We start from the raw sequence: 15,654 nt of genomic DNA, 5'->3' as shown, positions 1-15,654 counted from the left end.
CAAACCTAGTGATTGGTCGGGGTGTTGGTTTCCAGGCTCCCCGCGGGGAGGTTTCTAGCTTGTGAATGAGGGGTACCTGGAAACCGATGTAACATTTATTGTGTGTTTGTTAGTCAGCGTTCCAGATTTTAAAGCCGGTGGTGCTGAGAGCGTTTTGTGCTGAATTAAAACAAGGGGTTACAGTTAACTGCAGGATTGCAACTCCGGAGAAATCGTTTTGAGAATTAAATTCAACTACCAGAACAAGCAGTGCAATCTAAAGCATTAATCAAAGAACCACAAACGATCGAATTTGCTTGTCTGCCTGCCTGCTGCTTCTGCTGGAAAATTCGTTTGAAAGGACTTGAGTTGAACCGAAGAAGCAGACCGAACGGAGCGGGAGGGGATATAACACATGCTTTTGCTTAACTTGCAGGCAAAAATATTGTAATTCTGAACTCAGAAACGCGGAGGACAGTCCTGTTTATCTACAAATTACCTGAAAGTAGCCCGGGACCATTTATTCAGAAAAATTGGGGATCCATGACAACACGGGCAGAACAGTACCAGTTAAGTGACTTTTAACGTACTAAAGGATAGGAAGTTTGAAAAAAAAGACCGACAGTTTACTTTTAGCTAATGTTTCTATGAATATTTAAACTTCAAAATCTAGACGAACTTTTTTTCTTTCAAAGAAGAAAAAACGGCAAGCCGGCACGAGCTGCTGAAACCCAGATACTGAAGATTCCGCCGAGTTGAGCCTTGTTGCGGGAATGCAGTAAAGGTTTTTTCAAACGCGCTTGCATCCAAGAACATTAAAACAACCGTGTTGACTTAATTTGTTTCGGTGGCTACATTTAATTGAAAAAGTTTTGTCTTATTTTTTTGATATACCCGGACTTTCTTTTTTTTTTTTTTTTTTTTTTGCTTTTTACTGTTAAAAAAAAACTCCCCTTACTAAATATGGCTGTGTTTAAGAAAGATAATTGCTTTTCCTGGCCTGTTTGTGTGTTGGCTCTGTGCGCCTTGTTCAGCCCGCAGAAGGCGACTGGACAGTATCACGGAGAGAAGGGCATTTCGATTCCAGAGCACGGGTTTTGTCAGCCGATCTCAATTCCGCTGTGCACGGACATTGCTTACAATCAGACCATCATGCCCAATTTGCTGGGTCACACGAACCAAGAGGACGCCGGGCTGGAGGTGCATCAGTTCTACCCTCTGGTGAAGGTCCAGTGCTCTCCCGATCTCAAGTTTTTCCTGTGTTCCATGTATGCCCCGGTCTGCACTGTTTTGGAACAAGCCATTCCGCCTTGCAGGTCTCTTTGTGAGCGAGCCAGGCAGGGCTGCGAAGCGCTGATGAACAAATTCGGATTTCAGTGGCCGGAGAGACTGAGATGCGAGAATTTCCCTGTGCACGGCGCAGGGGAGATCTGTGTCGGACAGAACACCTCGGATCCCAGCAGCCCGACTCCTTACCCGTCCCCCTACATTCCGGACATGATCACGCTACACCCCAACACGGGTGGCCGCCCAAGTCAGCCTTTCTCGTGTCCAAGGCAACTCAAAGTCCCCACATACCTGAACTATCACTTCTTGGGGGAGAAGGACTGTGGCGCCCCCTGTGAACCAACTAAACAGAACGGGCTGATGTACTTCAGAGAAGAGGAAGTGAAGTTTGGCAGGTTGTGGGTTGGCATCTGGTCCATCCTGTGCTGCGTCTCCACACTGTTCACTGTGCTCACCTACCTGGTTGACATGAGGCGCTTCAGATACCCGGAAAGACCCATCATTTTCCTGTCGGGCTGCTATTTCATGGTGGCAGTGGCCTATGCCGCTGGCTTCTTCTTGGAGGACAAGGTGGTCTGCATTGACAAGTTTGCGGACGATGGCTACAAAACCGTGGCACAGGGGACCAAGAAGGAAGGCTGCACCATTCTGTTCATGATCCTCTACTTTTTTGGCATGGCGAGCTCCATCTGGTGGGTCATCCTATCCCTTACCTGGTTCCTCTCGGCTGGAATGAAATGGGGCCATGAAGCCATTGAAGCCAACTCCCAGTACTTCCACCTGGCAGCCTGGGCAGTGCCAGCCATCAAAACCATCACCATCTTGGCTATGGGGCAGGTGGACGGGGACCTCCTGACTGGGGTGTGCTACGTTGGCATCTACAATGTGGATTCCCTGCGTGGCTTTGTCCTGGCGCCCCTGTTTGTCTACCTCTTCATCGGTACCTCCTTCCTCCTCGCCGGCTTCGTCTCCCTCTTCAGGATCAGGACAATCATGAAGCACGACGGCACCAAGACGGAGAAGCTGGAGAAGCTGATGGTTCGGATCGGAGTCTTCAGCGTCCTCTACACTGTGCCAGCCACCATCGTCATTGCATGCTACTTCTATGAGCAGGCTTTCCGGGAGCAGTGGGAGAAGACCTGGCACAAGCAGACCTGCAAAAGCTTCGCGGTCCCCTGCCCTGGGAACGACTTTGCCCCCATGACTCCAGACTTCACAGTTTTCATGATCAAGTACTTGATGACCATGATTGTGGGGATCACTTCCGGGTTCTGGATATGGTCTGGGAAAACCTTGCAGTCCTGGCGCAGGTTTTACAGCAGACTCAGCAACAGCAACCAAGGCGAGACCACTGTATGAACTCGGCAGTCTCGGTGGGCAAACCAGAACAGTACTGCAGCAACTGCTAACTGAGACATGCCCAGCTCACTAAGGCCAAGTCTAGGTTTTTGTATCAGAAAACTACCACCATAGTAATAATCATGGCCTTGCCATCCCAATTTATGTAACAAGTTTTAAACTGTTTAACCACAGTATGGCATTGCAATTTTGTGGACTGTTGTCAGCCAATCAGTATTTCATCAGTAGTGTTTGAAATGTGGTGGTTTTTGGGAACAAATGGTTTAAGACAGCAAAAAAAAAAAAGAAAACTGAAGTGACTTAAGTTCCAAATTTGAGGAGCAAATATATATAATTTTAATTATTATTATTATTTTTTTTAATGTGAAACTCTGGCATTTTGCTCTTATTGTGCCAAGAAATGTAATGCCTATATCTGCTGCCAATTTAGAGTGAATTGTTGTACACATCCAGTCACTGCATAATATATATATGGGGGGGGGGGGGGGGGTCCAGAACAAAGTAGGTAATATTAATTAGTGTCCCACATTTGTTTGTAGGAGTGTGTACACTTTTTTTTTTTTTCCCCCCTTTTATAAAGCAAATGTATTTTAACACAAAGCTGCAACACTTACTTTGGATTCCAAGTGCTGATTTGTAGACCCTGTATCTATTATGCAGTGATAATGGTCGAAATTAATATTAAGATTCTCATCCTTTTTATATGAATTTTCTATAACCCAGCTTATACTGCATTTTGCTCACAATTTTAATACAAATCTCACAATAAAAAACTGTTTCTTATCTGAAAAGATTTGATTTGGTAATCGGTCATCTTGTCAGTAACTTGTGAGAGCTTAGAAAGTTGGTTATCTTTTTAAGTTGGAACATTTAAAAAAATATATATATATAATGGCAACTTTTGCAAGAAAAAGACAATCTTCTGGTATCCTATAGCACAAACTGATGGGCATTTTAATTTTTTTTTTTTTTTTTTTTTGGTGGTACCTGTTTTTATACATGTGTATAGCTGTAAAAATATGCAAGCAACTACAGTGTAAATATTGCTTCCCTTTTTTTCTAAAAATATATGTATTTATAAAGTAATTTTGCTGGTTTTTGATTTTTTTTAATACAGTAAGAGACCTCATTTTTATTGTATTTGTACAGTTTCACTGAATAAAATGATTAGATTTTTAATATCTCGCATGTCTTTTTTTCTGTTGGAATAGAATATGTGTTTATACATCAATAATTTCAAATAAAAAATGAAAGTTTCACTACAGGTAAAATATCTTGCATTTGGCAGTACCTCAGAATATTTAAAAACGGTGGTTGGCCTGTTTTATAGTAAATGTTTTATTAAAGGAAAATATGTATTAAGATTGGGTACATACACATTTAAGTAGAAGGTTTACCTTTTTGTGTTTTTTTTTTTTAACAATTTCAATTCGCTTTAACCTAACTACAGGTCATAAACTTTCATGTGGTGTGACTGGCAAATAACTTTTGAAGCCTGTCTTTATTTATTTATGTATTTTATTCATTTATTAAGCAACCTAGTGTGAGATTTTTTTTTTGGGGGGGGGGGGGGTATTAAACACATTATTACTGATGTGTTTTAGTTTCAAATGCTGTTGCCTAATGCCCAGATCAAAGGACTTCCTTTGGTATGGTATGGTGGAGAGACTGATTCTGATTCTACAGAGAAGCAATCAATCAAAGTCTGACCTTTTCAAAATATTTATCTAAAAATGCAAAATAGATCAAAACCAAGAATTATTTTATGTATTTATTTATATATATATATATATATATATATATATATATATATATATATATATATATATATATATATATATATATAATGAGTCGATTCAGTTGTGTTGATTAAATGTAAAATTAACAGAATGAAGAAAGAATACCCCACCCCCATAAAGAACAGCTACCTAAGCTCCCATGTTAAGTTAATTTAAGCTTTAATTAAAAGCTAGCGCTAATTCCCAAAAACTAAAAAAGCAGCTGATAGTATTTTTTATTTAATTTTTGGTGGCTTTGGAACCAATTAAGGACAAAGTGAAACATTAATACACATGACAGGTTCCGTAATTAAACAACAGAACATTTTTCAAAGCTTCAGTATTTGGAAGTCCCTGCCAAAGACCTGAAGGGGAGGCAGTAGGTTTGTATTGCAGAAATACCTCTTAAAAAATGTGACGCTTGCAATACATTGTATGTTAACAATGTATTAAAACAACCATTGTGTTCATATAGGAACATTCTCTATGTTTTTTGGTTTTAAATGTGAGTGGGTGGGGGTGAAATCTTGTATATTCACTTCTTGGATCTAAACAAATTCTATGTTTTGGATTTAGTCGGTGTACTAGAAGGATTTTGATGTTCTAGCCGTGATACAATGCTTCAAACACGGGAGGGGGGGGGGGGGGGTGTACCGTGAGGCTTACATTTACACCTCATGAGACAGCCTTGGAGCCAACTGCAATGGGACCTCCCGATTATAGAACCACTCTATAAAATAAAAAGGGAACGATACACATGGCAATAAATCATTACTTAACATAATTTACGTGCCTCCTGCGGTGTAAGCAATACGCGATTCCATTGCCTGCTGTTCCTAACGGTCATTTTAAAGACTTTAAAACAAACACCCCTGTCCTACTAATTTAACCTAGATTAGTTTCATATATTGATACCAATCGAGATGACAGCACGTGATGCACTGCAGATAAATATAGTAGTTTTTGTTTTTAATATTTGTTTAACGGTGTTTCTACGGTGTATAACTTGTTTTAATTAAAGGATTTGTTGTATGCAGATAATACTGTACTTCCACGCGGGTTGTCACGAAACACAGGCCTTTGCCAGAAGATGTGTTCCCAGATGGAAAATGTAACAATGGGTCCCGTGTTAATGCTGTGCCTTCTCCATCCGAAACATTTATTAGTCCAGTCAGTTAAACTAATTCAACCTGCGACGTGAGTTGTCCACCACGCCAAATGGAAGATATTACATCACTTCCTGTTGTGTAAGTAATGCATTTTGTGTTCTATATGATTTCAGGATAGCATGCCATCAACAGTGTACCCTCACTGATGTTTTTTTTGGGGTTTTTTTTAGGTGAAAGAGCTGTTATTCTAGTGAATGGTTTACCGTAACTACAGTTTAGAATTATCAACCACTAAATGCGATTGGGTCGACTGTTATGGTTTTATTATTATTATTATTATTATTATTATTATTATTATTATTATTATTATTTCGTGGTTTGAGAAATGATGGTTGGATTAAAAGGAAAACAGTACAATACGTGGTTAATTATCTGTTCGTACCCCCCCCCCAAAAAAAATGTAGGTTCCATCATAACGATACAGAACATTTTCAGCATATTATAATGTGGCCAGTCATTACACATCTATATGTGTCTGCTGTATCTCGCAGACACTGTAGGGTGTAAATTTGATTCAAGTCTGGCGTCCCCCTTGTAGTTTACATTGTGTAAATATCATATGGTGTCGTTTTACTATTTACATCTAGTCTGTCTGCGGTTTAAAAAACAAAATATTTTTCAACAGTCTACTAAAGCTGTCTAAAAGCTATATTATTTCGTGCTGCAATTAAGTCTGTAATTCCAAAATTGCAACCACCCTCTAGCAGCGGGTAGCCGAGCGAGAGTTGGGGGCTGTCCAGTAGTTGTTTTACACGCTCGCTGCCATCTTCATATTTCAGACGACAGTTACGCTTGAAGAACGTACGGAATGTTCTTGAAAAGTGTTCTTTACTTTCCAGGGAACAGTACCAATTACAATGCGGCGACTACAACGACATTAGTGGAAAACCTAAAGCATCTATGACATATCACCTACTGGGAAGTATACAATAATAATAAAATGCCATAGCCTGCTGTTTATCCTATGTGCCGTTTAAGTCACTGTTCCTGTAACTAGAGTAGACTGGCGACAGAATGCACTTTGCTGGCGTCGCATCAATACATACACTCCGTTAAAAAGTATAAGAGGGTCAGCATTTAAGATACATTAGTGAAGCTATAATAAATAACTTAATAATAACAGAAACTTAATTTAAGTTTTAAAAAAAGGTTTACCCTGAATACATGTTCATGATAGATTTATAATCTGTGAGTAATTTGCTAGTGTAGGATACTATTGAAATAGGTAGGCTATGGAATCCTCATCAAGGAATGTGAACCCTGTGAGAATTTGGTGGGAAAGTTAGCACTGACCTGTAATAATGCTATTATATGTGTAGCTGCATCAGTGGTCACTTGCTCACTGCATTTGGGTTCGTGTCTGATTTTTTACAATTATTATTTTATTACAGTTTTCACAAATGCGCTCGATTTGGACAGGTCGGTCCACCTACAGTCATTTTAACTTTGCGCTGTATGCAATTTACTATGCCGTTTTTAAAAAGCTTCAATGTTTTTTTAAAGGCGTTCTTTCACTTTGAACTCAATTTTTATTTGTTTAAATGCCTTACAGTGTACTTGCGATTAGAGACAAATACCACAACAAAAAGTAAAGGGGAAGGAAGCTGTGCTAAAACATTCAGGTCCGCTAATAAAAAGAAAATAATACAAAAAAAAAACACATTTGACGTTTCAAGACATCTGAAATTAGTTTTATAGTCTTTGAACTCGTCGAGATATAGTGGTACCTGCACTTTCAAGTAAAGATCATATATTTCCAAAGTCAGTGTATATTTTTTTCTTTCAATTGATCTTTCATGAAATGCATTGCTGTGGGTTTGGATTCTCGCATCTGAGAAATGAGTTTGGCAGGTCTTCTGCTCCACGTGATGGAATTTCAGTGTCTTTGCCAGGTTGCCTGTTTGGAGATTTCCTGTCTGCTGCCGCCACCTTGAGGATCCAAATGGAATGAATTCAGCGCGTTCCCTGATTCAGAGGTCTGAATGATGGTTCTTGTCATGGTGATTAAGGGAAAAGACAGATTACGTGAAGGTGGATTACGTAAAAATTGTGTTTTTATTCGTTTTCGTTGCACTTTAAAGACAAAATTCACTAACAGTTTACTCAGATTCTGCGTTGTTGTAAGCAAATAAATTAGCTAAGTAATAACAGTTCACAGTTTAGGCTTGGCACTATGGTTCACTGCTGTGTTTTTGACAGAAAAAAAAACTGCTGTAAGAAATTACACCTCTATTTGTACAAAAAAAACTTTGGATGTTCTCTGATGTAATCATTTTGATTAATTATTGTACAGCATGCAGAGTTTAAACAAAACTGCCTGGTAATGTGCAGATGTTTTACTCAGTTACCGATTAGCAATGTATAAATTCATATTTATCCTGGCCAAAAAGCACACTGTATGTTGCTGGTTCAAAACGTTCTACTAAATTTAAACCAAAAAATAAACAAAATGTTTTAAACAAAATGTTCTCATATGTATGACTAAAAAGTGCAAACATTTAAAATTTCAAAAAGCACAGGCAAATTACCGAACACCAAAAAAAGAACAAAAAAATGACAAGACAACAGAAGAAGGAACGTCCACCACAGTACTGTTGAATAACAATACAGGAATGTTTTTATTGTACCGACTGTAAATGAATGTAACTTCCTTTCCAGTAGCAGAGGCACACCGATTGAAAACACTGGCTACAGATTTGTCTACCTGAGACCTGTGTGCATGTACAGTATATGAGTCTACTTTATGTTGATCTGCCTACAGTCGAACCTGGGTAGCATATTTCTCTGAAACACGCAGACCATTGTTTCTTTGTATTTACCAGTTCATTCAAAACCACTTGAATCCTTAGAGGATATACCCATGCCGGCTCCAACCAACACCATAACTTTAAAGTATTTATATGACGTCATCCGGTGTTAGATGGGGGGTGGACACCGTCGCCTCATTTGGAAGGGTGAACTGAGTCCACATACTATTTTTGGTAAAACGCCATTTTTTCACACTCCATCTACATTGTTATTTATCTTGAATGGTAGCCTATTGCATTTCTCCCCAATAGGCCTAGTTAATCGTTTAATTTTCCCGACGCAACCTTTGCTTTTATTGCGTCTGCGTGTGCAAAACGGCAACTCGAGTTGTAGTGAAATTGACGTGACAACTGGTAGACGGCGATCTCATTTAAAGAAGATTTTTTTTAAAGAATGTTACCACATAATAATAACATGATTCAGTTCCACATTTCTAAAATAAACTAAGTGAAAATTTGTAAAACAGCTGAGCTTGTTTTTTCCATTCCAGAAATGACAAACACGATCCAAACAGATTCGATGAAAAATAGCATTTGCTCCAAACAGACACTGCGTTCCTAGCAAGATCTCTCGATGTGCTAATTGTGAAAGCGCATAATACAAAGCGAAATGCGTTTAATACTCATATCAGTGTTTACAAAGACACTGCACATCTGTTTTACTGCAGGCTATAAATATAAAGCCTTCTGTTATTTATTTGTTGTTTTTTATTTGTGACTGGCTATTTTGTCCGATTTTATTCTTTCTTTTTTAAATTGTATACATACAACTTAATACGATGGCTTTGTGCTGTATTATGTGTTGTGTGGTATTGGTATAATTCGCAATATATTTTGGTAGGCTCCAGTTTTTTTTTTTTTTTTTTTTTGGTGCTTTGATATTAAGTTATTTTTCGATTTTTATTTTTTCTGTGCTTCTAGGTTGTGTGTTTTTTTTTTTTTTTTAATTATTATGATTTGCGAAAAGCGTTTATTTTTGGAAATCAATAAGAAACAGCACTCAAATACAGTAGGCTATACTTTCACTTGAGCAACGCATAAACCTTCAACATATTTAATGTAGGATTAATGTTAGACTAATACATATAATGTAACTTAATAGTAGATGTCTTGTGAACCTTTAAGATTCAGGTAATGCAGAAGTGTAGTCCGGTCCCATTAGAGGACGTGCTAAGGACGGAGCTCTTCAGCGCGGCAGCCGATGGTGATTGAGGAGCTGAATCAGTTTTGAATCTCGCTGTCGAGAAGCAGGATGTGAGATAGCTGGCTGCCCTTCACGTCACCCCAACATTTGTGAGGTGGATTTATTTAATTTGTGGTCTTTTATTATGTTTAGAAAGTCTTTGGGTATTGTAATGAGTGCTGTTGAGACGGGTGATTTTGTTTGTTTTTAACCTTTGTACACATGTTGCTCTTTTTACGTTATAAGCCAGTGTTATTTAAATTGAATGATTAAAACATCGATTTTTAAGGCAAAACCCCCCTCAATTAGTTTACATGAAGACATTCTGATAGTATTAATATGTTTCCAACCGTTCAGCTCTGATCCTCTTTAAACATGTTAATCAGGTTTTATTTTGTGTTTTAAATATTTTGTTAATAGAATATTGATAATTTTGGAGAAGATTCTATCCGGCTTGGCATGCAGCAATAATATTTCTTCAATTGGATGTATGCTATTAGTGTGTAGGCTATATTGTGGTCATTTTGAGGACTTGAAAGAACTGAGTGCCTTTGCTATTGTATTGTGCTTGACTGTGCGTGTCAAAGGATGACAGTGTGCCATCCTGTGATGTCCTGCAGTGTGTTGATACCATACTTTCTATTTTGTGGATGAAATATCTATTGTCTAATCCTAAAAAAAAAAAAAAATTATACCAGACATTTAGTGTATGCAAAATACAATTTATTTTAAATGTTTAAATATTTTTTTTGGGGGGGGGGACCAGGAGATGTGAATAGTCAGATTATTTTCCCCAAATGGTTTCATGTGGTGGATACATCCCACATTAGCATTTTTTGAAATGCAGTATTGCACCGATAGCCTTGCAGCCAAATAATATTCCTGAAGAACAGGCAAGGATAGCCCCCCCCCCCCCCCCCCCCCCCCCTAGTTTAGAGAGTGAGAGTCTCTTTTTCTTTATTCTGGGCTGGGAACCTTCCATAGAAAATCTACCCAACAGTGACAGCATATGCTCCACTATTAATTCTAATTATTATATTGATTATTGTTAGCCTAAAACTTAGTTCCAATCTCCACATAATATCATTATTTAAATGCAAATAAAGATTTTCCAATTCAACTAACAGTATGATTTTTCATGGACCTGGCTCCCCAAATAATATCTATAGATCAATCTTCATCTTTTTATGTGTAAAATTGACTTCACTGGCACTGTAAATGTGAAGAGTTCCTCAGGGGCTTTGCCCCCGGACCCCACCGGGTCCTGGGGTCACAAAACCCTTGTGGGTATGAAAATGTGCACCATTGCTCAATAAACCTATAGAGTGACTCACTATTTTCTGTAGGAGTCTAACCCTGACATCATCCTTTGATCCTCCAGTACATTCATTCTACAACTCAACTGAGAAGTATGAAAAGACAGCAAACAGATCCACCGCACCCAATTCCAAGTTTTCCAGATGAACACAGTCATTTACATGGAAAATAATACCTGGCAGACAGTTTATCATAATGCTGTAATTCCATCAAGGGGATCTAAAAGAGAAATACAAAAACAAGACTGAAGCTTTTTTTTTATGATTCCTCGTGTTTAATTTTTACATTTTGATTCAAAAGACACTTTGTTACGCAGTAGATAGCTGTATTGGTTTTATACATAGTAGTGATATCAGTGATACATTACAAAGTAGGGAGAAAAAGTAGTTTAAACAGTGAAAAGTACATGTTTTATCTTCAGTAAACTGCCATTTTGATTACATTTCGTTTAGATTTAAATGTTTTAAAGTGACAAACAACAGAAAGTCTGAGTTGGTATACCACTAACTCAACACTTTTAGTTGTTTATCCCCAATATCCTGTCTCCTGTTGTTGTGTCTTTTGTGCTCTTCTTTATGTTAATAAGACACTCGCACACAAGGTTGGTTGCAAGATGCTGCCATTCAATTTATTTAACTGCGTAGCTCAGAACGTTAACACAGAACGGACATGACGTCATTAACTAACCCCCGGAAGCTATCATTGTATTATGGGAATACACTACACTGTGGTCATGTTTGTCTCTAGAACAGAATACCTCAACAGGAAATGACAAAAACCTGTTCTGTTTTTTAAAAATGTTAACTATTTTAAACATACTATTTATAAAAAAAAAAAAAAAACACTGGAGAAATGAAACCAAATGAGGACTCTTTTTGTTAGGTCTCATCTGAAAACAGCCTTTTTAGAGGCATACAAATCTGTTGCTGGGCAACGTGTAGTCATGATTGGGCCAGACTCAAAACTCTAGGCATTCCAAGTGCTGGGCTGCATGTTTAATTTACTGGCATGTGCAAGATTGCACTGAGAAGGATTTAGGCTGCACTTTCTAGCACTGTGCCCACAGGCTACAAGAGAAACGAGTTACAGTGCATTTAGTAGGCACTCAGTTAATTAAGTTTTGAGAAAAATAAATAACAGGCTTATTTGCCTTTCAGGGCTAATTTTACATCAAATTAATGCAGCAGTCTTCCTTTGCATATCTTAAATATTGCACTTGTATCAAGGCCTGTAAAGTAGGAATTTAGATAGGCTGTAAAATATTAATGTTTTATCATGGAAAATCATGCCGCAACAGTAATAATCTTGTATCTGTTTATTTGCAAAAACTGAAAAAGATATGTTTGGCGCTTTGTAAGGATCCAAACCTTTTTTTATGTTTTCCAGTGCTTACCCAATTGACCACTGCAATATGATATTTAAATATGACTTTGGGAACCAGTTTCTGACAGAGAGACACCTTCATCTTACCTGATAACCCGTGTTCTTTGTTTGTCTTCAATTTACCTTTGTAAACTTGCTATTTTCTATCTACTGTACAATAACATACTGTAAATGACTGCTTGGTAATAGTCCAAGTTTGGGTACTTTTTAGCCACATTAGTAATTTGGAAATTCTGTATAATTGGATGGTGCTTGGGGATCAGACCAGTACTTGAACTTTGAGTAGCTGGTAGACAGGCACCAATAAAGAATGCCTTCACAGTTTATCATTCAAGCATTGATACCCGTCAAAGTGTGGGTGATGTAACCGGGTGTTAATTAATCAATCTTTATTTTATATAGCGCTTTTCATAGTGGACAACCATCACAAAGCGCTTTACAAGATACAGTGAAAAACAATGCATAATACATGAAGTACAAGGCTAGGATGCGTAAAAAAAAATAGCAACGACACAACAGCTAATAACAGATATCAGGCTTAAAGAGCATGGAACGCAAGAGAGAGCAGGTGGGTCTTGAGAGCTGATTTAAAGAGAGTGACGGTGGGAGCATCACGCACCAAAGCTGGGAGAGAGTTCCAAAGAGTCAGAGCCATGAAGCTAAACGAGCGTTCTTCAAGTGTGGTGCACTTTTGCTTGGTGATAACAAGCAGGCCAGAGTCAGAGGAGTCACTTAATTTTTTTTTTTATAATTTGCTGAAATAATCACATTAAGTAAGCAGTGCTGGATGTAGAGCCTGAAATCCAAAGCCAGCACTACTGAAGACCACTGCAATTATTGTCATTGATTTTTTGAGGTAATATATATATATATATATATATATTTAAATGTTTCACTTGAAACCTGTCTTCAATAAAAGTCATTATAGAGAATAACAGAGAGACCAGACGGTTAACCTTGGGTTACTTGTATAACTTTGTGTTGCCTATATAGGGAATGGTTAGCATTGCTGAGGGGGTGTGACCAAGGCTAATTCCAAGGTTTCACAGCAGGCCTGACTCTGCTTTGATATGTCAACACAGATATGACACATCAATCAACTTTTGTAGTGCTGGTTTACATTTTCATTTATGACCTTGTAGAATTTTACGTACAGTTTTAAAACAACAGACAGCGACTGAGTCTCTGTACCTGAAGACTGGGGTTCTATCCTGTGTTAAGAATTCTGACATACCTTTCCCAGCAGTTTCTTACACTGTGTATGATTGCAATACTTGCAGTAGCTCTCACCCACTACACCTACTTAATCACTGACTGTAAACTGCAACAAGTGTTCTGGCAACAGCACAGCAATTTGAGATAATAATGATGGAGCAATCAGGTTGCCAATGAAATAAAGAACACTGCGTAGAAAGGAAGGTAGTTGTGCTCACAGGAGGTCTATGTTTATTGGTGACTTGAATCAGAAGTCGAAATTTGAGCTCCTTTGTTTGGGTATTTTGAAAACATTGTTTTTGTGTGCATTTTGGGGGAAGGAGGGAGTGGGGAGGGGGGGTAATTTCTTACTTGCTGTCAAGGCAACAGAAAAACACTTTCAGCACAATAGGGGAAGCACACTGGTGCTTCTAGGCACTAAGAGCTGGCAACAACATAAACAACAAAGTAGGATTAAAAGCAAAATGACTGGACCACAGGACATTAAAAGAAAAAGAATTTAGTACCAAATTCCTACTACGGCAGTTGGGTTTCTGACTGTGAGTTTCATTACAGGTGCTCTGCATTTACTGGGGACTATACAAACCTGCACTTGGGTGGAATGAGGGTAAGACAAGTGTACTTTCCTTCATGTGCTGTAGTTTGCTGTTGCAGCCCCAAGCGACAGGACTAGAAATGGCTGCTAAATCATTTAATGTTATGTTGAAATGTTGTTTCTTGCCATTAATAGTGTGCGTTTGCAGGTATGTGTGTCTGTTTGCTACGATTGCCTTTATCAACTGTCTATGAGCACAGTCCTGTTAAAATGATTTTCTTTTATAGTATAAAACTTATTACAAATAAAGAGGTTGTAACTCACCAGCAGAGGAAGTTTAGGATTTTGAAACTCTCATCAGTGGTTAGGCTTTAAGCATCCTAATGTCATCCAGTACAAAAGTAGATGTATTAAAAAATATATCTTCCTACAAAAATAAATGTTTAGTTGATATTAGCAGTAATACCCTCTGAAGCTATACCTGCTAGATAATTGACTTGGTCTTATAATAAGTGCGTTCGCCGTTGGCCTGAATTGCTTACTGGAATAATGGTTAATTATCTAGATGAGGCAATGCCCTTACAACTACACTGAGCAGTATGTGAGGGTTGACTACCTTCTACTGAATGGAAAGCAACCCGAGTTCCTTGTTTAAAGATATTGTCACCGCACTACTGTGTCATAATAATAAAGTGTTAAAAAGTGTTAAAATAATAGATACACGTTTCCAAAATACCCTGTTGCTTTATTTATTTATTTATTTATTTATTTATTTATTTATTTATTGTATCAAAATATATGGCTGGCTGGTTAGATGACATTTCCATTTAGAGCCCCTAGGCCTTATTTTAATGTTAGTTTGTCAGTTTGAATGACAGTATTATTGATACAACTCATCACACCAAAACCTCCTCGCTTCAGACCCTTATTGTTTTAATCATTTTGATGCTTTCAGATTTGAGAGCAGATTGGGGGAGGCGTTCGCAACAGAGTTCAGAACTCATTCCAGGTAACCTTGTCAACCATTTGCCGGTCAGGATCCATGCAACGGAGCTGAAGGCTGAAGGAAGAGACCGAAGAGTCAGAAAGGATCAAAACGGTCGATATTTGCAGGCCTGTGGATGGGTTTCCAGCACATGGAGAGCGTGCAAAGGTGGAGGGCAAAATGAAAGAGCCCACGCTATCACTCCTCAGCCGTGGATGTGCTCAAGTGGTAAAGACTGAGGTTCACAATGACCAGGGGAAGCTGGAGGTTTATTTTGAACCACAGGTAAGGAATACCAAAACAGAATGACACAACCACATTACAGTCAAACCCATTTAACCCATTCATATATTTTTCTTTGAAAAAATCAGAGCACAAGCTGTATTTATGTAATTTGATACATGACATTTATACTTTGCTTTTGCAGTTAACAGAATTAGAGTAAGCTCTGTATGAGGTCTTTCTATTGGTAACCCAGTCAAGACCACAACTGGTCAATCAGGTCGCATTTATTTACTGAAAATTATACATGTTCTGTCTCTAAGCTTCATTAATTGCTGCTAAATGGGTGTGATTTTAATGTAGACCTTGCTGTAATATGTAAAATGTATGGTCCTGTGGGGGGGGTACTCCCGCCCCTGTGCGTATTTTGTGTTT

At 38.2% G+C, this 15,654-nt stretch overlaps 2 protein-coding genes across 6 annotated transcripts in view; both read left to right on the top strand.

The window, feature by feature from the left end:
- The first annotated feature begins 38 nt into the window (after positions 1-38).
- On the top strand, positions 39-3,804 carry LOC117426363 (frizzled-7). The gene has a single exon (XM_034043857.3). It carries the CDS (start codon positions 943-945, stop codon positions 2,623-2,625), a length of 1,683 nt encoding a protein of 560 aa, XP_033899748.1. The 5' UTR covers positions 39-942; the 3' UTR covers positions 2,626-3,804.
- Positions 3,805-6,977: 3,173 nt separating this feature from the next.
- The window catches only part of LOC117426714 (uncharacterized protein KIAA2012 homolog), a 48,882-nt gene continuing 40,205 nt past the window's right edge, over positions 6,978-15,654 (top strand). For 2 of the 5 annotated variants that reach the window (XM_059033552.1, XM_059033549.1), the window contains exons 1-2: positions 13,855-14,084; positions 14,968-15,282. In XM_059033552.1, coding sequence (XP_058889535.1) covers positions 15,178-15,282 — 105 coding nt within the window. In that variant the 5' untranslated portion in view covers positions 13,855-14,084; positions 14,968-15,177. Of the gene's footprint in view, positions 7,604-9,614; positions 9,678-13,854; positions 14,085-14,967; positions 15,283-15,654 lie in introns of those variants that run through there. The other 3 variants (XM_034044624.3, XM_059033550.1, XM_059033551.1) reach the window with 3 other exon arrangements.

Source organism: Acipenser ruthenus, chromosome 11 (assembly GCF_902713425.1).
Source record: "Acipenser ruthenus chromosome 11, fAciRut3.2 maternal haplotype, whole genome shotgun sequence".
NCBI lineage: Eukaryota > Metazoa > Chordata > Actinopteri > Acipenseriformes > Acipenseridae > Acipenser > Acipenser ruthenus.
The sequence above is the reverse complement of the archived record's forward strand: the minus strand, read 5'-3'. Positions and strand labels throughout refer to the sequence as shown.

Coding starts and splice junctions, on each gene's coding strand:
- LOC117426363 (XM_034043857.3), top strand. CDS start 943: ATGGCTGTGTTTAAGAAAGATAATTGCTTTTCCTGGCCTGTTTGTGTG.